The sequence below is a fragment of the Microchirus variegatus genome (assembly GCF_963457635.1).
Source record: "Microchirus variegatus genome assembly, chromosome: 2".
NCBI classification, from domain to species: Eukaryota; Metazoa; Chordata; class Actinopteri; order Pleuronectiformes; family Soleidae; genus Microchirus; species Microchirus variegatus.
The window spans coordinates 43,087,622-43,114,217 of NC_139803.1; the positions used below are offsets into that span (position 1 = coordinate 43,087,622).

At 44.6% G+C, this 26,596-nt stretch overlaps 3 protein-coding genes across 3 annotated transcripts; 2 read left to right on the plus strand and 1 right to left on the minus strand.

The window, feature by feature from the left end:
* Positions 1 to 236: 236 nt before the first annotated feature.
* On the plus strand, positions 237 to 10,557 carry tec (tec protein tyrosine kinase; the record flags this gene model as incomplete). The annotated part of the gene is made up of 17 exons (XM_083910010.1): positions 237 to 374; positions 1,417 to 1,521; positions 1,674 to 1,755; positions 3,396 to 3,524; positions 3,781 to 3,833; positions 4,166 to 4,347; positions 4,675 to 4,740; positions 4,829 to 4,883; positions 4,971 to 5,053; positions 6,011 to 6,144; positions 6,294 to 6,368; positions 6,448 to 6,619; positions 6,728 to 6,944; positions 8,128 to 8,192; positions 9,997 to 10,115; positions 10,218 to 10,375; positions 10,474 to 10,557. The coding sequence occupies 17 exons, from the start codon at positions 237 to 239 to the stop codon at positions 10,555 to 10,557; spliced, it is 1,917 nt and encodes a 638-aa protein (XP_083766136.1).
* Positions 10,558 to 13,612: 3,055 nt separating this feature from the next.
* On the plus strand, positions 13,613 to 19,766 carry coro2ab (coronin 2Ab; the record flags this gene model as incomplete). Its single annotated transcript, XM_083910013.1, has 13 exons — positions 13,613 to 13,813; positions 14,976 to 15,092; positions 15,315 to 15,464; positions 15,557 to 15,757; positions 15,855 to 15,965; positions 16,724 to 16,828; positions 17,077 to 17,173; positions 17,830 to 17,945; positions 18,061 to 18,151; positions 18,254 to 18,396; positions 18,474 to 18,641; positions 18,714 to 18,782; positions 19,701 to 19,766. 13 exons carry the CDS (start codon positions 13,613 to 13,615, stop codon positions 19,764 to 19,766), a joined length of 1,635 nt encoding a protein of 544 aa, XP_083766139.1.
* A 302-nt stretch (positions 19,767 to 20,068) lies between these two features.
* LOC310944289 (acidic leucine-rich nuclear phosphoprotein 32 family member D-like) lies at positions 20,069 to 25,712 on the minus strand. Its single transcript, XM_083910020.1, has 7 exons — positions 25,561 to 25,712; positions 23,096 to 23,245; positions 22,885 to 23,007; positions 22,590 to 22,770; positions 22,200 to 22,297; positions 22,026 to 22,098; positions 20,069 to 20,959 (listed from the first exon to the last, which is right to left on the minus strand). Exons 1-7 carry the CDS (start codon positions 25,612 to 25,614, stop codon positions 20,874 to 20,876), a joined length of 765 nt encoding a protein of 254 aa, XP_083766146.1. The 5' UTR covers positions 25,615 to 25,712; the 3' UTR covers positions 20,069 to 20,873.
* Between the last annotated feature and the right edge of the window lie 884 nt (positions 25,713 to 26,596).

The window sequence follows — 26,596 nt, forward strand, 5'->3', positions numbered from 1 at the left end:
TATATATATATAAAGACAGTGAATTACTGTATATGCAGACGATCAACAACTATATATATATATATATATATATATATATATATAAAGACAGTGAATTACTGTATATGCAGATGATCAACAACTATATATAAAGGCAGTGAATTATATTATATTATAAATGATTGCAAATCTGGTCACAGCTAGGCTCCTCCCCCTCACGTCGTGACAAAGACCACCAATGGGCTGAAGGCGCAGCCATGAGCGAGGGGCTGCTACTGGAGGAGACCCTCATCAAGCGTTCTCAGCAGAAGAGGAGGACGTCGCCTCTCAACTACAAGGAGCGGCTGTTTGTGCTAACGACGAGCCGGTTAGCGTACTACGACGGAAAACCCGAGGTGATCTTTTTACGTTACTTGCATTTATCGTGGTAATATAATAATAATAATAATAATGTTTCATTGGAGATGCAGTTCGTACATTTGTTTACATGATAACACACGACAACACCGAGGAGAGAAGCGCAAACCGTGTTAGCTTAGCATAGAAACTGCTTGATACAGGTCCTAGCAAGACTAGCAGAGCTAGCAAGGTGTCCGCTATTGTTGGGTGGTTTGATTGGGCTCATAGGAACATCTGAACTTTGGACAGACCAAGAATAGCCATTTCCTGTTTAGGGGTGTAGCATCGTAAAGTAAGCTAACTAGCTAATTTATCAAAAGCTCAGTGCTGGGGCCCTTTTATTTGCAATATACGTCAAAATCAACTTTTTGTATCACCGCTATGCAGATGACACCCAGCTATTTCAACCAGCGAAGCTAACGTCGGAGCAGGTCCTAGCAAGATTAGCAGAGCCAGCAAGGGGTCGGCTATTGTTGGGTGGTTTGATTGGGCTCATAGGAACGGAAAATCTGAACTTTGGACAGACCAAGAATAGCCATTTCCTGTTTAGGGGTATAGCATCGTAAAAGTAAGCTAGCTAGCTAATTTATCAAAAGCTCAGTGCTGGGGCCCTTTTTATTTGCAATATACGCCAAAATCAACTTTTTGCATCACCGCTATGCAGATGACACCCAGCTATTTCAACCAGCGAAGCTAACGTCGGAGCAGGTCCTAGCAAGATTAGCGGAGCTAGCAAGGGGTCTGCTATTGTTGGGTGGTTTGATTGGGCGCATAGGAACATCTGAACTTTGGACAGACCAAGAATAGCCATTTCCTGTTCTTGTCTTTCGGGGTATAGCATCGTAAAGTAAGCTAGCTAGCTAATTTATCAAAAACGGCAGGTGAAGTGTGTCGCACACCGTCATCTTCTGTAGGAGAACATGCAAGCTCCACGCAGAAAGAACCCTCGTTCCGACCGTGGTCTCTGCGACGAGAGCGCTAACCGCTACGCCGACCGCGTAGCCCGCTAAACGTTTGTGCGCCATCTCCTTCCCGCAGAAGAAGTTCCGACGAGGGTCGATTGAGCTGAGCAGCGTCAGATGTGTGGAGATCGTCAAGAGCGGCGGAGAAATCATCCCCTGCCATAACAAATACCCTTTTCAGGTGAGCGTGAGCGCGGCAAACGAATTCAAGATTTCACGCATCTAGCGTCCGGTCGATTGAAGCGTAAAAGTGTTGCATCGTAGTATTTTACTTTCGGTTTCCCCTGAACTAGTGGTATTTAACGTTTAGCATCTGTCTGTGTCTTCGTCCAGGTGGTGTACAACGCTAGCACACTTTATGTTTTCGCTCCAAGTCACGACAGCAGGAGTTTGTGGGTCCAGAGTCTGAAAGAAGGTCAGTTTTTAAAGCGAGCGTACGATCGTCCACAGGACTGTGTTAGGGTTACAGCTGCAGAGATGTTTTCACACCGACCATTTCAACCACACACACCAAACACCACTTTTCTCTCACAGCCCCCCCCCGCCACTGTTTCCACTCGTCTTTCTGGAAACCTCTGGTGTCAGATCTTTTCTCACAGAGGCCACGAGAACGTCATCGTCATGTTTGGACAGAGTTTTTCTGCTCGAGATCAAATTCGCGGACGTCATTTCGATGGTTTTTCTTGCGCCGTCGCTTGTAAAAGCGAGGATTTCGCAACTTTAAAGACACGAACGCAAAGCTAGGAGAGCAACACCTTCACCGAAACCACCACTGTTGTACGTTTCAGTCAATAAATTTGCTTAAAGGTGCATTATGTAATAAATCTAAAGCAACTAAAGGCCATAAAATCCTCCTAATATGTCACAGAGACTCAGGAATAATGTTCATATAACAAACTGAACTCACCAACAACAACAGTACAGACAAAATATTTGCATAAAATTTTTTTTTTTTGCAGACTGCAAATCGTGTTTTGGCGTCATGTGGCGCCTCCTACCGCCGTCTACCAATCATTGCAGTCAGTAGAGTCTCAGCTGCCGAGCAACCACAGGTTGCCAGTTACGTCAGTGAACGAAACCTAAAAGACCTCGGTGTTTTTGAATTTGACTGTAGTAACCGTTTTTGTCCACATTCTTACATATGGCGCCTTTAAGTAGGTTTTTTTGTGTATTTTATGACTTTTTACAGTCATTTTAAAAATGTGTAATTTCACTTTTACAATTAAAGGTGCATTATGTAATAAATGATGAAATCCTCCTAATATGTCACAGAGACTCAGGAATAATGTTCATATAACAAACTGAACTCACCAACAACAACAGTACAGACAAAATATTTGCATAAAAAAAAACATTTTGCAGACTGCAAATCATGTTTATGTTATGAAATCATGTTTTGGCGTCATGTGGCGCCACCTACCGCCGTCTACCAATCATTGCAGTCAGTAGAGTCTCAGCTGCAGAGCAACCACGGGTTGCCAGTTACGTCAGTGAACGAAACCTAAAAAGACCTCGGTGTTTTGAATTTGAATGTAGTAACCGTTTTTGGCCACATTCTTACATGTGGCGCCTTTAATTTAATCAACTCTAAATTAAAAACTGTGAAATGTTCTGGCCCCCAAAGCTCAGTGCTGGGGCCCTTTTTCTTTGCAATATACACCAAAATCAACTTTTCTGTATCACCGCTACGCAGATGACACCCAGCTATTTCAACCAGCGAAGCTAATGTCATGCTAATAGCATGTGAAGTCTGACTAACTTGCTAACATTATGCCCCACCCTCTCTAAGTTTACCCATTCTTACTCAACCATGCCATGCGCTCGCCACCTCCGATACATTATCCGGACCTTTCGAGATTTTGCGTATATTTGCGCAAAAGTAGCGCGAGCAGACGACGCGTGCGCTCCATAAAGTCAAATGTTTTTGGACTGTACGCCAACGTCTGCGTCGGGGTCCGCACATGCTAACGCGGACATAAGTGGATGATGATGTTTAAACAGGCTAGCTCTGAGCTAACGGGTGGACATTGTGTGTGTGTGTGTGTGTGTGTGCAGAGATCAAAGACAACCAGACGGTCTTGACAAAGTTTCACCCCCAGTTCTGGCAGGACGGGGCGTGGCTTTGCTGCGGGCAGGCCGATAAACAAGCTCCGGGTTGTGAGGAGTACAACCCGTTTGGAGACAGTAAGACTAAAAACTATACGTTGTTTTTGTTTTGTTTTTCTTTACGATGTTATGTTTTGAACGCGTGTCGTGCAGACAGTTGGTTCACCGAGTGTAAGGAAGAAGGAAAAAAAAACAGGAAATGACACAAACTGCTGAGCTGTTTCTTTCAAACAGCTGCAGCTGCGGCAATAATATCATGTCAAAGAAACGACCCTAAAAACGGGTTAGCAACAGGAGGTCAAAGGTCAAATCTCTTTTCCATCCTCTTTTCTAGTTTCCAGGAAACCTTTACCCCCGATTCCTCGAGGGGAACGCAAGGACAAGCGGGTAACTGCAACACACACACACACACACACACACACACACACTACAAGGTATCTGGGCCTTGAGCGCCCCCTACAGCGACAACTAGCTTGAAACAAATCCGGTTTATGATATCTTAGAAAAATGTTCTCCTGCCTCCATCACTCAAGTTCAAATGTGGTATTTCGTGACTTAAATAAGTGAAATATATGATTCAGACTCAGTGTCACAAAGTTACCACACGGGGGCAGCAGTGGACCAGCAGCTCATGGGTCACCACAATCTGAAAACGTAGATTTTCTTTCAGTGCGGGAGAACGTGACCTCCTGTTTTTTTTCCTTCCTTCCTTCCTGCAGCAACGTCCTAATATTCCCCTCCCAGCGCCCCCCGATGGCGACGACGATGAAGAGCAGGTGGTGGTAGCTTTGTACGACTTCCCCGGCACCGAGACGCACGACCTGAGTTTGGTCAAAGGCGCGGAATACGTCATCCTGGAAAAGTGCGACGTCAACTGGTACAAGGCGCGGAACAAGTTTGGGTGAGCGTAACAGGAAGTTACTGAATCTACTTTCTACGTTATTAGCATGACGCAATTTTAAGCTGATTTTGTGGACGGGAGGTTAGCATGTTGAAATTATTTAGTCCTCACAGAATTGGGCATTCGTCTACGAAAAAGGTTTCCCAACTGACGATCTTTTCCTTTAAGCCCATTCCTTTTGTCACACAAACGTTAGCCTAGCACTAGCATGCTAGCTTGCGCGTCCAAGTCGTTAAAAAAAATGAGACACATTTAACGGCGGGATTATCTTTCAGTCCCTCACTTTGAAACACTGCAATTGTGTGTGTGTGTGTGTGTGTGTCACAGCGAGACAGGCTACATCCCCAGTAACTACGTGACGGAGAAGAAATCAGGGAACCTGGTGCAGTTTGTGTGAGTTTAGCCAATTTTTTTTACCTTTGCTCTTGTTCCGGCTATGAATGCTTACATTTTTACCGAATTATTTATTTCTTTGTTGCAGCTGGTACAGTAAACACGTCAACAGGAACAAGGCAGAGGAGCTGCTGAAGAAAGAGGTGAGCGTGCAAGTCAGGACGCTAACTCTGAATGCATGGTTCGCTTTTGATATGCTACACATTGTTGCTCCTTGTCGCCCCTCTCAGGACAAAGAAGGCGCCTTCATTGTCAGAGACTCCAGCACTCCGGGGACCTACACGGTCTCGCTTTACGCCAAGTCCGCCGTCGGGTGAGTAAACCTTCGTCGCGTCCAGCTCCAAACATGTTAGCGTCAAGAATGTCTTAACTACGGTGGCCCTGAGGTGCAAAACACAAGCGCAAATTACAAAACACAAACACAAATCAAAAAACACAAACGCAAATCAAAAAACACAAACGCAAATCCAAAACACAAAAACATTAACTGAAAACGGAAACGCTAAAGCAGAAAACTCGAAAACAGTGACTCACACGAAAAAAACACAGAAGCAGAAAACACGAAAACAGTGACTCACAACGCAAACACAAAAGCAGAAAACACAAAAATGTTAACTCACAACGCAAACACAAAAGCAGAAAACACGAAAACATTAACTGACAACGCAAACACAAATCACAACGCAAACACAAAAGCAGAAAACACAAAAACATTAACTCACAACGCAAACACAAAAGCAGAAAACACGAACACATTAACTCACAACGCAAACACAAGTCACACATCGCAAACGCAAAAGCAGAAAACACGAAAACATTAACTCACAACGCAAACACAAATCACACAACGCAAATGCAAAAGCAGAAACCACGAAAACATTAACTCACAACGCAAACCGAATCACACAACGCAAACACAAAAGCAGAAAACACAAAAGAGCTTCCGTTCAATGTAGAAGTGCACATACAGACACACACAGAACCCCCCCCCCCCCCCAAGCAGAAAACACAAAAACAAAAGCATTTAACACAACAACATTATCTCACAACGGAAACGCAAATCATAAAACGCAAACAAAAAAGCAGACAACACAACGGAATTGCACATCAAAAACGGAAACGCAACTAAAAAAAAAACGACGTTTCCCGCGATCGACCAGTGTCGTCGCTCATTGCACAGTCCGTGTTTTTAACCTATGGATGTTTTGATTTGCGTTTTGCACCTCAGGGGCCACCGTACTTAACTCTCGCGGTGCGTGTGTGTTCACAGAGATGGAGGCACGGCGATAAAACATTACCACATAAAGAAGACGCACGGTTCGCCGCCTCTGTTTTACCTGGCTGAGAAACACCTGTTTGACTCCATCCCCGAGCTGATCGACTACCACAAGCACAACGCAGCAGGTGAACCCGCACACGACCGCATTTCATTTAGTCGTAGACGCGACCAGGTCTTCAGGACGATGAAGATGGAGCTGCCGGGCAGAAGGAACAGCAGGTTCATGGATGTTTGTGAAGGAGCTTCATCCTTTGTCTTTGTGCCCTTGTGCAAGGTCTCGTCGCGAGGCTCCGGTATCCTGTGGGAAAACAGAACAAATCCGCTCCGTCCACCGCCGGCTTCAGTTACGGTAAGTCCTCGCTCGGGAAGCCGCGTTGAGAACTGCCCCGGTTAGCTTCACCCCGTTCTTCTTCTTCTACCCTCCGCAGAGAAGTGGGAGATCGACCCCGGCGAGCTGACCTTCATGAAGGAGTTGGGCTGCGGTCAGTTTGGCGTGGTGAGGCTCGGGAAGTGGCGCGCTCAGCACAAGGTGGCGATCAAGAGCATCCGAGAGGGAGCCATGTACGAGGAGGACTTCATCGAGGAGGCCAAGGTCATGATGTGAGGAGGGTCTAAACTCGAGGAACTGCTCATCCTCCTCAAACTCCCGGGGTCTTCTGCGGGACCTGTGCAGGTCCTGGCGTCTAACTCGCGACCTTCTCTCTCCAGGAAACTGTCCCACCCGAAGCTGGTGCAGCTGTACGGCGTTTGCAGCCAGCGGCGGCCGATCTACATCATCACGGAGTTCATGGAGCAGGGTTGCCTGCTCAACTTCCTGCGGCAGCGGCAGGGCGGCTTCAGCCCGGGGTCCCTGCTGAGCATCTGTCTGGACGTCAGCGAGGGGATGGAGCACCTGGAGGCCAACGGGTTCATCCACAGAGACCTGGTAACACCTGCGTGTCCAAGGGTTTGGGGCCAATTCCAATTCCTATCTTAGGGTGAATTCCAATTCCTTGCTTAACCCTCAATCTCAAAAATGCGCGCTCCCTCTAGTGCAAGTGCTGTCCCGATTCTCAGAAAAAATAAGTTGAGGGTCAATTTTAAGGGCTGTATCGCCCTCAATATTGAGATTTTCCGAGACCACCCTTGGGAGCAAGGGCTACCCAGAATGCATTGCATGTTTTGACATAGCAAAGATGGCGCCGAAAGCAGCGAAACGAGTGCGCTACAAATGAAGTATTTTCTTTGTTAATAAAGATATAAAAATGATGAAAACCATTGTATTATCTTAGTTTAGGCCCATATTATGGATTACTGACGTCATTGTTGACAGACTGGACGCAGCTTTGGCGTTATTCTGCCCCCTACAGTCTGAAGACGTATCTGCATTTAAGGGGTGTCCCATTTCTAAGTGACAAAATAACCCTCAACACTTGGTTTTGAGGGCCAGTTAAGATTGAGGATTAAGGGCCAATTCCAATTCCTATCTTAACCCTCAATCTCAACCCTTAATCTTAACTGGCCTCAAAACCAAGTGGGATGGGACACCCACATGGGACACCCCTTAAATGCAGATACGTCTTCAGACTGTAGGGGGCAGAATAACGCGAAAGACGCTGCGTCCAGTCCGTCAACTCCAAAAAAGAAGAAGAAGAAGAAGAAGACATTTACGTCATCTGTAATAACCTATCAGTTAGTTATAAGTTAAACGCTAGCAAACCATTGCTTGTCCGCACCGGCCGGCTATTGACAAAAGATCGTAAAAAAAATTAAAAATAAATGTTACGCAACAATGACGTCAGTAATCCATAACATGGGCCTAAACTAAGATAATACAATGGTTTTCATCGTTTTTATGTCTCTATTAACAAAGAAAATACTTCATTTGTAGCGTACTCGCTTCGCTGCTTTCGGCGTCCATCTTTGTTATGGCAAAACATGCAATGCATTCTGGGTAGCCCTTGCTCCCAAGGGTGGTACGGCCCTTAAACTTGAGATTGAGGGTTAAGCAAAGAATTGGAATTCACCCTTAATCCTTGAGGCCTTTCCCATCATTACGTTGACGAAAATAACGTTATTTTTAACGATTTTTTCCTCACGATTCCTTCCCTCTATCTTTTTTTCCGAAGGCTGCCAGAAACTGTTTGGTGAACGACACTCTGGTCGTGAAGGTGTCCGACTTCGGCATGGCCAGGTAGGTAGGGCTTCCCGACACTGCGTTTTTCACGTACAAAAAGATGTCTCTTTTTTTACGTTGGGGCGTTAAGCAATGCATCCACTAGAGGGCAGCTCGGAGTCAAGAACAACAAACATGGCAAAGGTGGAGGAAGTTATAATGTGGTGTGTCACGGTTGCCTCGCTTCAAGTATTGGCGACACTGCCCCCTTGTGACAGCCAACATTCTAAAAGCTTACGTTAAATAGGCTCCGCCCACTACCAGGCATTTGCGTCAACTTCAATTTGCCCGAAATGTCCACGTTTTTCCCGCAGGTACGTGTTAGACAACCAGAACACCGGCTCGTCCGACGCCAAGTTCCCCCGTGAAGTGGTCGCCGCCCATAATCTTTAACTTCTGCAAGTAGAGCAGCATGTCTTAGCCTTTTATGCTACATTCGCTTGTTCAAGCTCCGCTAGCAATGACGCTAGGAAGAAGTCGGGGTTCGGTTGCACAAGGACAAGAGGATGCGGGGGGGAGAGGATGTTCGTACGATCACATTCCCATGGACAACATTACTAGGTATCATTAGCTAACATGCTAACATGTTAACCAATGAGTGTTGGTTTAGTGCCACCTGGTGGGGAAGTTTCAGATTGCAGCTAATAGGCAAACGGACAGAAGACGCATGGTCAAGTGGACGGGAATTGGGATTGTAGCCAGAGGGTTGCCCCCTTGTGACATCCAACATTCTAAAAGCTTACGTTAAATAGGCTCCGCCCACAACCAGGCTTTTGCGGCAAACTTCAATTTGCCCGAAATGCGCCACGTTTTCCCCGCAGGTACGTGTTGGACAACCAGTACACCAGCTCGTCCGGCGCCAAGTTCCCCTGTGAAGTGGTCGCCGCCCGAGGTCTTTGACTTCTGCAAGTACAGCAGCATGTCTTAGCCTTTTATGCTACATTCGCTCGTTCACGCTATGCTAGCAAAGACGCTAGGAAGAAGTCGGCGTTCGGTTGCACAAGGACAAGAGGATGCGGGGGGGAGAGGATGTTTGTACGATCACATTCCCATGGACAACATTCCTAGATATTAGCTAACATGCTAACATGTTAACCAATGAATGTTGGTTTAGTGCCACCTGGTGGGGAAGTTTCAGATTGCAGCAAACGGACAGAAGACGCATGGTCAAGTGGACGGGAATTGGGATTGTAGCCAGAGGGTTGCCCCCTTGTGACATCCAACATTCTAAAAGCTTACGTTAAATAGGCTCCGCCCACAACCGGGCTTTATGCGCCAACTTCATTTTGCCCGAAATGCGCCGCGTTTTCCCCGCAGGTACGTGTTGGACAACCAGAACACCGGCTCGTCCGGCGCCAAGTTCCCCTGTGAAGTGGTCGCCGCCCGAAATCTTTAACTTCTGCAAGTACAGCAGCATGTCTTAGCCTTTTATGCTACATTCGCTTGTTCAAGCTCCGCTAGCAATGACGCTAGGAAGAAGTCGGGGTTCGGTTGCACAAGGACAAGAGGATGCGGGGGGGAGAGGATGTTTGTACGATCACATTCCCATGGACAACATTACTAAATATCATTAGCTAACATGTTAACCAATGAGTGTTGGTTTAGTGCCACCTCGTGGGGAAGTTTCAGATTGCAGCTAATGGGCAAACGGACAGAAGACGCATGGTCGAGTGGAAGGGAATTGGGATTGTAGCCAGAGGGTTGCCCCCTTGTGACATCCAACATTCTAAAAGCTTACGTTAAATAGGAAATAGGCTCCGCCCACAACCAGGCTTTTGCGCCAACTTCAATTTGCCCGAAATGCGTCGCCTTTTCCCCGCAGGTACGTGTTGGACAACCAGTACACCAGCTCGTCCGGCGCCAAGTTCCCCGTGAAGTGGTCGCCGCCCGAGGTCTTCAACTTCTGCAAGTACAGCAGCATGTCGGACGTCTGGTCCTACGGTGAGAAAACTACGCAAACGTAAACGCGGGCGCGTCATCAAAGTTGTGGGGGGGGGGGGGGAATACGACGCAGAATCGGACGTGTAATTTTTTTGTTTGCAGGTGTGTTGATGTGGGAGGTTTTCACCGAGGGTCGCATGCCGTTCGACCAGCACCAGAATCACGAGGTGGTGGCCTTGGTGTCTCAGGGACGCCGTCTGTACCGCCCCAAACAGGCCACGCCCTCTATTTATGACATCATGCAGCGGTGCTGGCACGAGGTGAGAATCGACGGAAAATGTTGTTGAAAAAAAAAAAGACGAAAAGACCCGATTTTCTTTAGAATGATCTGTTTTTTAACGTTTTGTCGCAAACACAGAGACCGGAGGAGCGCCCGTCGTTCGCTCAGCTCTGCGCCACGATCGCCGACGCTCTGGAGGGCGACGCCCCGCCCCCAAACTGACGGCTGCCGAGGACGGGATTTGCCATCTGATTCGGACAACCGATCACATGACTTTAACGTCCTGTACATTCACAATAAAATAATACTGTCTTTTTACGGCCACTCTAAGCCTTTTGTGCTACATTCGCTTGTTCGCGCTCCGCTAGCAAAGACGCTAGGAAGATGTCGGGGACAAGAGGATGCGGGGATCGAACCTCCAGAGGATGTTTGTTTTTAAAACGTACGATCACGTTCCCATGACCAACATTACCAGATATCATTAGCTCATGCTAACATGTCAACGTGGAGTGTTGGTTTAGTGCCACCTGGTGGGGAAGTTTCAGATTGCAGCAAATGGGCGAACAGACAGATGACGGAAAGACTAGAGCTGAGCGCGTTTTTAAACTTCACGACTATGTTTCCAGGGTTGAGCACGGCCAAGTGGAAGGGAATTGGGATTGTAGCCAGAGGGTTGCAGGTTCAAATCCCCGGGACAGGATAGCTTAAATACGGAGGTCAAATTCACTGTCACTCATTGGTGTGTGTGCAAAAATAACTCATTCTATGAGTATATAATGAGTTATTTCTAATTAGCATTGCTAAGCTACACAGACTAACCTAGCTTTAGTAGAACTGAGCCAGTATAGCAATATAGCTAACTTTACTTAGCATCAAAACAGAGCCATATTTGGACTGAGCCATCAAGCAATATTAGCTAACTTTACTTAGCACCAAAACAGCCTAGCCTCGCAATAGTTCAACTGAGTCAGTGAAGCAATATTAGCTAACTTTGCTTAGCATCAAAACAGACTATCTGACCCAGATCTGGACTGAGTCAGTCTAGCAATATAGCTAACTTTACTTAGCATCAAAACAGAGCCATATTTGGACTGAGATATCTAGCAATTTAGCTAACTTTGCTTAGCATCAAAACAGCCTAGCTTCACATTACATGAACTGAGCCAGTGAAGCAATATTAGCTAACTTTGCTGAACTTAACGACTATGTTTCCAGGGTGGCCAAGTGGAAGGGAATTGGGATTGTAGCCAGAGGGTTGCCGGTTCAAATCCCCGGGACAGGATAGCTTAAATACGGAGGTCAAATTCACTGTCACTCATTGGTGTGTGTGCAAAAATAACTCATTCTATGAGTATATAATGAGTTATTTCTAATTAGCATTGCTAAGCTACACAGACTAACCTAGCTTTAGTAGAACTGAGCCAGTATAGCAATATAGCTAACTTTACTTAGCATCAAAACAGAGCCATATTTGGACTGAGCCATCAAGCAATTTAGCTAACTTTGCTTAGCATCAAAACAGCCTAGCCTCGCATTACTTGAACTGAGCCAGTGAGGCAATATTAGCTAACTTTGCTGAACTTAACGACTATGTTTCCAGGGTGACCAACTGGAAGGGAATTGGGATTGTGGCCAGAGGGTTGCAGGTTCAAATCCCCGGGACAGGATAGCTTAAATACGGCAGGTCAAATTCACTGTCACTCATTGGTGTGTGTGTGCAAATGTAACTCTTTCTAATGGTGTAGCTTAGCATTGACAGTGACTTTTTGATCTCTTACACGGTGTTGTGGGCGTGGCCGTCAAATTTAAAAATTTAAATTTAAATACATGGCGACACAAAGAGTCGATGCTTTAATGATGTCATATCTGCTGTGTGTGTGTGTGTGTGTGTGTGTGTGTGTGTGTGTGTGTGTGTGTGTGTGTGTGTGTGTGTGTGTCAGCAGTATCAGATGCAGAGGGTTGTTTGTGCGCGTGCAGTCGCGCATAAACGGCGTCGCTAATTTGGAAGCAAGAAAGTAGATGCCATAGATCAGGAAGGAGTGCGCACACACACACACACACACACACACACACACACACACACACACACACACACACACAAACAGTTGTAGGTGCAGAGCTGACGGTGAACTCAGCGACTCCTGTAAACCTGAATCTGAGGTAAGACTGGAACCTTCTCTGTCTTTTATTTTGAAAAGCTCCATTGACAGATTAACAAAAAAGAAAAAAGTAGAAGGATTATTAACAAATTATAGAGAAACGATGAGATTAAACAGACGTCAGACAGCAAAAAAAAGTGGTTTTTTTTGCTGTTTAATCCTAATGTTGTTTATCCATGTTTTCAGTATAAATCCTTAAATTAAAGATGTTTTTTGATACTGAATTTAAAAATCTGTTTCCGGTTTAATCTGAAGTTAATAATCTTAATCTGAAAACAAACAATCAAACCAAACAAACATCTTCTCAGGTTTAATCCTTAAAATTGAATTTCAAATTTTGGGTTTAATCCCTAAATTTAAAATCCACGTTGTCGGGTTTAATCTCGATCAGATAGAAAAAATATCAAATGTTATAATTTTAATCCTGAAGTTAATCATTTCTCAGGTTTAATCCTTAAATTAAAGATGTTTATTGAAGTAAAAAAATCTATGTTTTCGGTTTAATCTGAAGTTGAATATGCTTTTTGTTGAGTTTAATCCTTGATGTTTTCTTTTTAATCCTGAAGTTTAAATCAAGTCGTGTTTTCAGTTTAATCCTGAATTAACAAAAACCTTTTTTCATGTTTAATCCTTAAATTAAAGATATTTAATTTAAAAAAAGAAAAAAATCTATATTTTTTCAGATTAATCTGAAATTGAATGTCCTTTTTTGTTGGGTTTAATCCTTAAATTTAAAAAAATCCAAGTCAGGTTTAATCCTGAAGTTAAAAATCAATGTTTTGGGGTTGAACCCTACAATTAAATAATCCTGGAGTTAAACCCAGGATTAAACCTTTCTCCCCTGATCTCAGTAAAGGTCAAAGTTCAATTTGTAACAACAGGAAGTGAGTGTGAAACTCCTGAATATTTAAAAGACAACAAAGACTCGTCTGAACGACGGATTGATCGGATTACCTGCTGCGCGGGAGATTAAGACGCTGCGTTATTAAAGAAAACGATCAATTATTGATAGGATTATGAAAAGCCAATCATGACGGGATTATGAATTATTGACGATGGTCTGAATTTCCAGACGACCGTGACGGGATAATCCGGCTCTTTTTGTTTTTCGAGCGCAGATGTCGTGGCGTTCGTCTTTCCGATGCTCAAAGTTTCGCCAGGTTTTCGGGAAAGCGGCGACCAAAGAGCACAGCTACGACGGCGTCCCGATCACGCGCAGCGTCCGCGACAACCACCACTGCTCGGCCAATCCCTGCTTCATCGCCGTGGTTACGGAGTGCGCTGTGGGCGGGGCCTTTCTCGTCCTGCCCATACATCACGTACGTTGTTTTCAGATTTTTCTTTTCTTTAAAAGTAAAAAAATGATGTATGTATATGTGTGAATTTCTTTGTGATTAATGACAACAGTTGGTTAGCTTACTGCTAAAAGATAGCAAGGCTAACAGCTAGCTTGGTTTATCCAAAAACAAACTAAAAATGTGTTGTTTTTAATATTTTTTTTAATTATTTTTAACATAGATAGCTAACAGACTGACCTAGCTATATTTGGACTTAGCCAGTGACGCAATATTAGCTAACTTTGCTTAGCATCAGAACAGACTAACCTAGCTTTAGTAGCTCTGAGCCAGTTTAGCAATATAGCTAACTTTACTTCGCATCAAAACAGAGCCATATTTGGACTGAGCCATCTAGCAATTTAGCTAACTTTACTTAGCATCAAAACAGCCTCGCCTCGCAATAGTTGAACTGAGCCAGTGAAGCTATATTAGCTAACTTTACTTAGCATCAACACAGACTATCTGAGCCATATCTGGACTGAGCCAGTGAAGCAATATAGCTAACTTTACTTAGCATCAAATCAGAGCCATATTTGGACTGAGACATCTAGCAATTTAGCTAAATTTGCTTAGCATCAAAAGAGCCTCGCCTCGCAATAGTTGAACTAGGCCAGGGATTGAGCCAGTGAAGCAATATTAGCTAACTTTGCTTAGCATTAAAGTAGAATAACCTAGCTACTTTTGGACTGAGATATATAGCACTTTTAGCTAACTCTGCTTAGCATCAAAGCAGCCTATCCTAGCTATAGTTGAACTGAGCCAGTGAAGCAATATTAGCTAACTTTGCTTAGCATCAAAACAGACTAACCTAGCGGTATTTGGACTCAGACATCAAGCAATTTTAGCTAACTCTGCTTAGCATCAAAGCAGCCTAGCCTAGCTATAGTTGAACTGAGCCAGTGAAGCAATATTAGCTAACTTTGTTTAGCATCAAAGTAGAATAACCTAGCTATATATGGACTGACATATAGCACTTTTAGCTAACTTTACTTAGCATCAAAATGGACTAACGTAGCTATATTTGGACTGATGTCCCAGGGTTGATTTTCACGTCGAATTTTACGATCGCAGATGTGTTGGTTTCAAATAATCACAAACGTATTTAAGTTTAAAAATATTAATATACATAATTGTTACGCCTCAGACTGGGAGGGTGGATCCTCAGCATCCCAGGGTGTGCGGTCACAGTGGGCGTGTCCTGGACATCAAGTGGAACCCGTTTGACGACCACTGCGTCGCCTCGTGCTCGGAGGACTGTACCGTACGCACTGTCCTTTGACGGTTTGTCTCGTCTTTAAAGGGACAGTACGGAGTTTTGAAGTGTGGTGTCGTGACCTCATGCATCCAGACTTTTAAAAAAACCCGTCACTGTCACTTCAAAGACTGGTCTCAGGTTCATATTGTCATATCGGTAAATGTCATACAAATCGAGGTCCTCGCAAAGTTCGGCTCAATTAAAACTATCGTACTTTTGCAAATGCAGGTTAAAATCTGGGACATCCCGAACTGTGGCGTCCAACAGAACTTAACCCGGGCCAGGAAGACTCTGATTGGTCATTCCAGGAGGGTGGGGCTTATTGAGTGGCATCCAACGGCTGAAAACCTGCTGCTAAGCTCCGCCTACGACTACAAGGTACAGAGCGTCTATAACCCCCTTCTGGGGTTGAGTACATTTATGGAACTCACCCTCAAAAACAGTCCTGCCTTTGCGTTTCCCCGTCCCAGGTCTTCCTGTGGGACTTGTCTCAGGGCGGTGCCGTGGTCAGGCGCCCGGTGCGGGTGGTCCTGATGCCAATCTACCACCGATACCCTCCTGAGACGCTGCTGCTGTCCGTCAGCTTCAACGGCGACGGCAGCCGGTTGGCGGTCTCGTCCAAAGACAGGCGGGTCCGGGTCCTGGACCCGCGGACTGGGAAGATTTTACAGGTGCGTGTTCAGTTTTGTGTGGTTTTGGTTCTCAATCCTTGTGGAAACAGAAGGACTACATACCGTTATTTAACGCCCCCGCCCTCCCCTCCCGCAGGTGTCCAGCAACAAGACCCACAGGGCCAGCAAGGTCTTGTACATCGGAGGGTTGCTTCTGTCCACCGGCAGCTCGCCGTGGAACCACAGGCAGATCGTCATCTGGGATCCTGTAAGACACAACACACGTTAGATAGAATGGTTGACAGGTTCCTGCAGCTCGGCATTTATAGGATTTTGTTGAAACTGATACTTATCCATACCCTTGTTGACTCTATTCGCTAATTTGGAGTTGGAGAGGGTTACCCATCCCACCCCATAACCTCATTGGTTCCCATCCCTACCTGATGGGTAACCTGATTGGTTCCGATCCCTACCTTATGGGTTCCCATCCCGACCTGATGGGTAACCTGATGGGTTCTCATCCCTACCTGATGGGTTCCCATCCCTTACCTGATGGGTAACCTGATGGGTTCCCATCCCGACCTGATGGGTAACCTGATGGGTTCCCATCCCTTACCTGATGGGTAACCTGATGGGTTCCCATCCCGACCTGATGGGTAACCTGATGGGTTCTCATCCCTACCTGATGGGTTCCCATCCCCTACCTGATGGGTAACCTGATGGGTTCCCATCTCGACCTGATGGGTAACCTGATTGATTCCGATCCTTACCTGATGGGTTCCTATCCCCTACCTGATGGGTTCCGATCCTTACCTGATGGGTAACCTGATGGGTTCCTATCCCCTACCCATCAGGTTCCCATCCCTACCTGATGGGTAACCTGATGGGTTCCCATCCCCTACCTGATGGGTTCCCATCCCTATCTGATGGGTAACCTATTTAAAATTGTGTTATCTTCTCAGTGAACTAACTTGCTCGTTCCCTGTGGTCAAATTCAATGCGTTGTAATCAAGATTTCTGTTGCAGTGCGACTTATCGGAGCCTCTGTACGAAGAGGATCTAGACGGTTCGGCCGGAGTGCTCTTCCCATTCTACGACCCAGACACACACATGCTCTACGTGGCTGGAAAGGTTTGTTTCAGTTTTTTTCGGTTGCCGACTCAAGGCCTGTACATACGAGAACAGAGAAACAAGAACAGAGTTAGCTCATAGTGAATGACGGACACCAAAAGAGGGAGGCAAGAAAATAATGACGCCTTTTATTTTCTCACAGTCCTGGCGGAGTATGTAGAGGCCTTAAAAGGACATCTTACTAACCACAATTGTGTCAAAAATAACCAATTTCAAACTCCCTGTTTGTGGTGCTTTGTGTGCTGCAGGGCGACGGCAACATCCGCTACTACGAGCTGAGCGCCGAAAAACCGTACATTAGCTTCTTGGCCGAGTACAGATCCGTTCTGCCACAGAAAGGACTCGGTAAGATGATCCACAACCAGGTCTCAGGTTTTTATATATTTACCACAAACTATTTATCTAACAGAATCCAAGAAGTGCTTGGCTTCCAAATTGTAAAATGTTGGGGTCAACGCCAGCTAGCATGCAGGCTAATATAGTGCAAGGGAAAAAAACGGTTAGTTAGGAAACTTTTCCTCAGACAAACAAATGAAAACATTTCGGGAGATCACATGGACTGATCTTGTAAAAAAAATAACAGCTAATGTTAGCATACTACCATTTATTTTGACGAAAACATCAAGCTAGCTGTTTGAGAAAAAATACCAATTTGAGGCTCTAGTGTGTTAATACTTCAAAAAAGGTGCTATAGATGACAGTAACATGTATATATAAGGAAAAACAAAGGCTAGAACAACTGTGCGACTCATAGCCAACTAATGCGCCTAGCTAGGTCGCCGTACCCTCAACTCCAGTCTCAAACTTGATAGCTAAAAGACAAACTAATGCTAGTTAAATCAATATTATCACTCGTGTTAGCCGGTAAATCGAACTGGATTGATAGAGTTGTTTAACGCTAACTGTGATAGCCAGTCAATACAGCTAGCTGTTTTGAACTGTCGAGAATAAAGAGTTTGTTCGTGGCTACAAATGTCCTTTGTCGTCCGACTTCCACTCAGGAGTGATGCCAAAGCGCGGCCTGGACGTCGGCGCCTGCGAGGTTTTCCGATTTTACCGTCTGATCGCCGTCAAAGACCTGGTGGAGCCGCTGTCGATGATCGTACCGAGGAAAGAGGTTTGGGCTGAAATTCATTGCACCTCGTTCATAACGACGCGTTATTTATTCATGAGACCGACGGTAAACAATGAAGGACAAAAGAACAAGTTGTTCTTCTTGTCTCTTCTCGCAGTCTGGGATTTTCCAGGAGGATCTTTATCCGATGACAGCTGGAAACCAGGCGGCCATGACGGCTCAGGAGTGGCTGTCGGGGATTAACAGGGGTCAGTTAGCTCATTAGCGCCTACGAACCAAAAAAACGGTTGATGGGTCGGTGACCCGTTACTTCAGGCAACGGATCACAAAACCCTTTGTCTTTTTTTCAGGCCCGGCGCTGATGTCCTTGAAACCAGGGAGTCAAGTCGCTAATCCTTACCCAGAAACCCCTGCTGAGAAGGGGCTAGCGAGGCAGCTGAGCAACCTCAGGTTCCAGAGGGGCCCAGGACTGAGTGTGGACTTTATAGAAGAGGTAGAACCGATTATCTGGTCTTCAACCCCAACTAGAACAGGAACGTACCATAAACCGGACGATCTGTTTCTCTTCAGGCGTTCCTTGAGGAGCAGCTATCGTACCAGGACGCTAAATACCCGCGAGACGCGAGCGACCTTCCGGGGTGGCAGCCAGACGAGACCCAGATCCCGCTGTGGATGTACTGCTGCACGCCACACTGCTGCGAACCCGCCGAGAGACCGCCGCCGACGCCTGAAAGCGAGGTAAGGCGTCGCATAAGAACTAAACCGAAGCCAGAGTCCCGTTTGTAATTTGAAATTTCTGCGTGTTTTCAGCTCCTTCAGGCGTTTTACAAGCAACAAGACGAGATCAAAGGCCTGAGGGAAGAACTGGACCAGAAAGAAGTCAGTATCAATCAACACGACACATAAGCTCCACCCCCTTAGGCTGGCTAATCAAATCACATATAAGCATACGGCGTCTAAACGGAGCTCAAGGGCGCCTGAATTCCGAAAAATCGAATTAGGGCACAGGCATTCGCACAAAGTTCGGATGAAACGCAAATCAGAACTGGCTAACAAATCTGTAAAATTAGGAAAATACATCAAAGTGGTGCAAAATGGCTAAGTAGCACCCACAAAGGTTAAACCCGGTAGGACAAAGTTGCACCGAATTCCACATAACTCGGTGGGAACATGTCCAACAGCCCAAGACGGACAAAAAAGTCTATCGCAACCATGGCCTCAACTCAACAGGAAGTCGGCCATTTTGAATTTGGCATCCATCGAACTTGGTGACGGTAATTTAACGAACTTGTTAAACGTCGAGCACGTTAATCGTAGCAACATAAAAATCGTAGACACAAAGATGAAAAGGTCTCGCAGATTTGCAACATGTCCAACAGTCCAAGACGGACAAAAAAAGTCTATCGCGACCACGGCCTTAACTCGACAGGAAGTCGGCCATTTTGAATTTGGCGTCCAACGAACTTGGTGACAGTAAATTAACAAACTAGTAGGTTAATCGTTGCAACATAAAAAATTTAGACAGAGTGAAGTTCAAAAAGGTCTTGCAGATTTGCCACGGCTAACATCGGAATTTTGGGCAAATTTACGCCACGAAACAGGAAGTGCCCTGTAATTCTGCCGCACATCGACCGATTGGCTCGAAACTCGATACAAGAGCCGGACCCTGAACGAACATGACAATAACCCGAAAGGAAAGTCCCTAGAGATAAGAGGGCATAGCACCATCTGCTGGCAGGGTGGAGACATTGCGACATTTCTTATATAATGGCAAAATTAAGAACTTCTGCTCCACAGGTGAGAATCAGTCAACTGGAGGTGGAGATGAAAAACACCAGAAACAACCTGAGAGCAACTTTCTGACGTCACCACAACCAGAACCAATTAAAGACGGACCTTTCTACACACGTTTTTTGTCATTCTTTGGGATATAAATAACGTATTTTTTCTGCTTTATTTGCTCCATTAAAATGAAAAACGTTGACATTTCCGAACACACGTTAGCCGTTTACGACATTTCCCAACATTCACACAAAAAATAAGTATGATCCCCGTTTTTTTTCCCGTAACTCAGATACAAAAGGCAAGAGAAGAGAGGCCAGGAGCAAAATGTTAAGATTTTATTTACAAAGTCCTTTTTTGTTTGTTTGTTTTTTTTTTGTTTAACTTACAGATCGTAAAAAAAAGAAAAAAAAAAAGAACACAAATTCAACTAGTCAGTGAGTGAAATAACTGGAGAGAGAAAGAGAGAGAGAATCCCCAGACAACGATAGAAAATTAAACAAAAATGTCCTTTGAAAAAATATCTTTTAAAAAGCTCTGAGAGAGAGAGAGAGAGAGAGACATAGCCCTGAGCACGCTCGGCCGCGGGGGAAAGGGGGAGGAGTCAGGCTCCTGCAGTGAACCTCGAGGGAGGGGGGGAGGGGGGGGGCGGAGTTTGCACTTTTTCTTTCCGACGTCGTAAACGAAACGAAAACAAAAACGTTGAAAGGCTGTAAATCTGTGAACAAAAGTAAAACTTGCGACAAACGTGTTGCTAGCGCGTCAACACAACGCGGGGGGGCCGAAATTCTAATTTTCCCATCATGCATTTTCTCTGGCGTTTTCGCAAACTCCGCTTCACCCCCCCCCCCTCGTGACGTCACGTCTATCGGAAGCTCGACGTAATAAACGACCGCAGCGTATAAAATATCGCACATTCGTGTCGCGGATTCCGATTGATTTTGACAATTCCGATAAATTGACTGCTGCTCTTTTTTTTTTTTTTTTAAATCACAGATTATTTTCAGATTTACGGGGCTAAATACGTCGCGTTTGATCGCGTTAACGGAGGCCGCGTCGATTTGTGACAAAAGTGCAGTGGGAGGAGCCAGAAAAACGAGACGTAGCGTGGGGAGTCGGCCGAGTGGAGGAGGGAGGGAAGCAGGTGGGTCATCGGGGCGAGAGGGGGATTACAGGGGGCGCTGTGGGTCACTCATCGTCATCATCGTCGTCGTCGTCATCCTCCTCAGGATCCCTCTTCCTCTTCTCTCCTTTGGCCGGAGACGAGTCTGCGTCTGTCGAGGGAAAAGATCGGACATCAGTCGTTTTCAAGCACGTCAGTTAAGAACTTTAAGACCAAATTCAAACCCAATTTAACTCTTTTCAATCCAATATGATCAAACTTAAGACTTTTAGACTCTTTACAAGTCCAATTTGATAAAATGTAACTGTTTTCAAGTCCAATTTTTTTTTCCAATTCCAATTTCAAGTCAAATTTAAGACCTTAAACCTCTTTTCAAGTCAAATTTGATCAAATTTGAGACTTTAAACCTCTTTTCAAGTCAAATTTGATGAAATTTAAGACTTTAAGCATCTTTTCAAGTCCAATTTTTATCAAATTAAAGATTGTAAGCATATTTTCTAGTCCAATTTGATCAAATTTAAAACTTTAAACCTCCTTTCTACTCAAATTTGATCAATTTTTAGACTTTGAGCGTCTTTTCAAAATCCAATTTGATCAAATTTAAGACTTTGAGCATCTTTTCAAGTCCAATTTGATAAAATGTAAGACTTTAAACATCTTTACAAGTCCAATTTGATCAAATTTAACCGTTTGAGTCCAATTTGATCAAATTTAAGACTTTAAACCTCTTTTCAACTCAAATTTGATCAAATTTAAGACTTTGAGCATCTTTTCAAGACCAATTTGATCAAATTTAAGACTTTTAGCCCCTTTTCAAGTCCAATTTGATCAAATGTAAGACTTTGAGTGTCTTTTCAAGTCCAATTTGATCAAATTTAAGACGTAAGACCTCTTTTCAACTCAAATTTAAGACTTTGAGCGTCTTTTCAAGAACGATTTGATCAAATTCAAGACTCCTTTCAACCCCAAATTAAATCAAATTTAAGATGTTAAGGACTACATTGAAATGATAAATATTTTGTATAGACATAATAAAAACGACTACATTACATCATAACAGATAAATCCGCTCTTTATGACAAAGTCATTTTCAAGATTATACAGCAAATGTAGTTTATTGCATTTATTGTGTCGTTTTTAAGGATTAATGGTCATTAAGACGCCGGCTAACAAATTAAAATCGTTAAAAAATTCAAAAACAAACGTCTGCCACTGACCATCATCATCCTCGTCTTCCTCCTCACTGTCCACGTCCTCCTCACTGTCCACGTCTCCGTTCACCTCGCCGTCCTGACGGAGACAAGTTTACGTCAAAAAACCATCGAGACGGGACGGACGGAGCGAACGGGTGATAAACAAACAAACAAACAAACAAACAAACAAACACTCACTTCGTCGTCGGCGCTGTCGGCGCTGTCGTCGTCCTCCTCTGCCACGACGTCCTCCTCGTCTTCATCTTCCTCCTCCTCGAAATCCTCTGATTCGCCCTCTGGGAAGATAAATAAACATAAATACACTTTGCTCAGGGGAAGCTGCAGTTGCTCCCTGTGCCCACTGGGGGGAGCCAGAGAAACAGCAACCAATCATACACCATTATTTGAGTCGATTAAGTGGGAGACTGTGGATTTCACGGAGATGGGTTTGAAAGTTCTGGACATCACTGGAAACTAGCCGTTATTCTACACTGCGTCCACTGGGTGGCGCCACAGACGAGCCACAAAACTGCATTTACAAAAAAAAAAGAAAAAAAAAAAAGTAGATAATAGATGTTTGGCGCTCACCTTCCTCGTCCTCCACGCCTTCACCCTCTCCGTCCGAGTCGGACGCCTCGCAGTCGTCGATGTCGTAGCCGTCCAGGTAGGTGAGCTGGGGGAGGAGCTTAAAGATGGACTCCCGGTAGTCGGTCAGGTTGGTCACTTCGCAGTTGAACAGGTCGAGACTCTTCAGCACCGGCAACTTTTTCTGTCGACGACAAACAAAACAAAAACTCGATATTTATGTTACACGACGTCCATTTTTGTCGTCGTTGTTGTTGTTGTTATTATCGACGTGAAAGGTTATGTCGGCTTCACCCACCAGGGGCTCCAGGGTGCTGATGTCTTTGAACTTGTTCCCGCTGAGGTTGAGATGCGTCAGGCTCACGAGCCGCTCGGCCAGAACCTCCAGGCCTCCCGATATCCTGTTGTCGCTGAGCTCCAACTGCAGACACGGAACGTTCATCAGCATCCAAAAACCACAACAAAAACAAACAAACATTGACGTCGTCCACTGAAGCGTCACGGCTCACCTTCTTCAGCTTGTCCAGTTTGGGCAGGTCGGCGGCGCTGGTCAGGCCAACGTTGATGAGACTCAGCAGCTCCAGGTTGGAGAACTCCTCTGTGATGCCCTCAATCTTTCCTTCACTGGAGCGACAGTTGTCCAGGACCAGCTCCTGGACCTGAGGAGAGGACTTGGGTTAATGATCCACTCACTTGTGCCCAGCAGAGGAGCGCCCATCTCGTGGGGGCACAGGAGAAGACGGCGCCCTGGGGCTCCACGTTAAATTAGCATCAAACTTAAAAAGGTATGTCTTTTCCTATCTATTGTATGTGCTACATTAAAATAAACAGTCCTCACTTATGTTAGCATATGCTAGGCACCAAAAACACACAACGCTTTTATTTATAGAATTAGAAAAATGTTAATGTAGGGGTTAATTAGCATTTTATCAATCATGCTAACTCAAAAAGCATCCTTTCAGTCATGCTAGTCAGTGAATATTGGAATGAAAATGTAACTTTGTTTTTCCTAGCAACTTTTACTCCAACTCTCTTTGTTACTCTTTACTACCAAATAAAATTAGAACAATTGGTATTATGGTCTGTATTTATGTTTTTACGTGACTCCCGATTGTTAAAACGAGTCTCTAAAGTAACGCTAAACGTGTAAAAACAGAGGCACACGCACGAAGTACACGGGTACGCTAGTTATTTGTAGTGTTGCTATTTTCCTTTAATAAACAGACCGCTAACTGGCGCTAAAGGAGCTAACACAGCTAACTGGTGCCTGGACTCCGGTGTCACGGCACGTAAACGTGACGCAACACGCGTCTTTTTCCGCCGTCATGGAAACGGCGTCATGCGCTAACCTAGTGCCCACTTCTAGTATTTATATAGGTTAAGTGTCTTGCTCAAGGACACACTGTCTAGCAGAGGCAGGAATTGAACCCTCAACCTTCCAGTTGAAAGACAATTAGCATCTACCACTGAACTAATGTAATACTTTTACTTCTATAATTTTAAGTACATTTATACATCACATACAAGTACACTAAATGTCATGTACGTCAAGACTTTTATTTAATATCATATATATGTATATGTATATATATATATATATATATATATATATATATATATATATATAAATAACAAGTGACTTTAATTTCTACTAAAGTCATTTTCTGCTAACATACTTGTACTTTTTTTTTTAAACTCAAGTATCACCTTTAACGTGTAATTTATACAAAATTGATGAAAACATGAATATTCACATGTTCACAACCAAAACACGAGGACACCACAGAGGAGGCGAGCAACTGTAAAGGACTCCTGACCGGTTTCCTGTTGGAACGGGTCCCAGTCCAGGACTGTTTGTAAACTAACGACACACGTGACGCTGCAGCTAGGTTAGCCCACATGCTAGCTCCCTGGGTACATCACCCACCCACCCCCCACACACACACACACACACACAGTTACGGTGTTAATAAATGACCCCGCACAACACGATACCCTCCCCGAAGACTGAACCAGTTCCCCCGCGGTTGCGTGGACGGTACCCGGGGACCGTTTAACGAACCGCGGCAACTTTATTGTGCTCATTAGCGCGCTAGCGCCAAGCTAGCTAGCTAGTGGCTACGCGCCTTCAGCACACGGGCTCCGACTAATCCCCGGAGAGGCGCTGATATCTACTATGCTAGCGATTATACTATCCGTGTATTAGTCTGTGTTTGTGTGTATAACCCAAAACTAAAAATGTGACTGTTTGTTGATAGAATCCCGGAAGAGTAAATAATAATAATAATACTATTTTCACTCGTAATACGTGTTTATATCGACGTCATGACGAGTCATTTATGCTCTACTGTTGTTAGTTATCGTACACAAACACACCTTTAACAACTGTTGATAATTTAACGTGTAACTATTAAAGTACACGTTTGTTTATTGCTATAAAACCTACACAAAAACAAACATTAAAGTCGCCTGTGTAACTTCGACACAACGACAGTCCAGAGATTAGTCTGGGCCCGGGGACACAAGGGTGCTAGTCACACACATGTTTCACGTCGGGTTTTCATGTATAAATTCATATTTAAAAAAAAAAGAAATTACGTTTAATAAACGCGAGTACACGTTGAATAAAAATGATTAAGACAATAATAATAAAAAAAAAACAGTGAACTGTTGAAGGAGTGAAGACACGCAGCGGTTTAACGGACACGCAGATTCTCACAGCGCGGAACCTCGTTGCGGGAATTACGATTTTTAACCAAACTTGTGCAAAGTAAATCACACAATCCATTCAGTTATTGCCGTTTGCCTGCGGTGCGCAAACACACACATTTCGGCTCTTATCGGCAGCGGCAGACTCCCTGCCATGTGCTCGCTAACACCCCTCCTCCTCCTCCTCTTGCTCCTGCTGCTGCTCCTCCTGCGGCCGGTCAAGTTTACACCACCGATAAACAAGCATATAAACCCGGGTGCTCACCTCCGCCGGTGACCGGTGCCTCAGCTCCAGCGAGACCCTCTTCTTCATGTCCATCTTCCTGTGATTTGTGCCACGGTTCGGCTCGAGTTAAGCTGCGGAGAAAAAAAAACCTTGTTTCTGCGCGACCCCGTCTTCACTATCAACACGCGGAACCAGTGTGAAGGGAGCGAGGATGGCAACGCGACACTTCCGGCGCCGGCTTTTCGAAATAAAAGTCGCAGAGGAAGCGTCAACGTGCGGAGCCACTGAACGATTCAGCCATTATGTGAAAGTAAAACAAAAAAAGGGGGGAATAAGTGGCAATAATTTATGAAGTAATATGCGAAATAAGGATATAAAATGTCGCAAAATGTGATATTTAAAGTGATTTTTCTGGAGGGGAAAAGTCAAAATTGTGACGGATTCGGTCTCAGTCAACGACCGTTGTCACATAAAAGACGATGTTAGAGAGTCGTCGAGATAAAAGCCCGAACTCTGACACGGTTTGGTTTTATTTCGAAGGTGTCGTCACATTACTTCCGGGAAGTGTGCGTCGTGTTTTGTCAAACTTCATGCGCGAGGGACTGCCGAGACGTTCTCGTGTCGTATAATAATGAGAAGTGGGTCATCTCCGTTTGTTGCGTTCAAATGTCGTCGGAAATATCACAATCGTGATAATCCACGTACACAACGAACCGTAAACATTATGCAAATGTCGTGCTTTCATGATACACATGAAAGTGTTGCTACTATTGTTGGAAATGATACCGTTCACAATTGGGTAGTTTTTATTTTTTCAAGACGAACATGTATTATTTCATTCCATTTTTATTTGCTAAAAAGCTACCTTTGTGGAACGCAATTTCAAAAAACAACAACATATTGCTCACAAATAAATACAATAAAAATATAACCATGTGTGTGTAAGTTAGTCATTATTCAGATACTTTATTTTTGTTGTGTTTGATTTGCAAAAGCGAAAAAAGTCCGATTTTTTCAGAGGCACGTGAAAGCATCGCGTGTTTTTGTGTAAAAGGAGGGAAATGGAAGCAGGAAG

What these genes read in the sequence shown, in the direction of transcription:
- LOC310944289 (XM_083910020.1), bottom strand. Translation starts at nt 25,614, where the DNA reads ATGGACATGAAGAAGAGGGTCTCGCTGGAGCTGAGGCACCGGTCACCG. An exon ending in GGCACCGGTCACCGGCGGAG is followed by an intron (nt 23,246 to 25,560) that starts GTGAGCACCCGG and finishes TCCTCTCCTCAG; the next exon opens with GTCCAGGAGCTGGTCCTGGA. An exon ending in AACTGGACAAGCTGAAGAAG is followed by an intron (nt 23,008 to 23,095) that starts GTGAGCCGTGAC and finishes CCGTGTCTGCAG; the next exon opens with TTGGAGCTCAGCGACAACAG.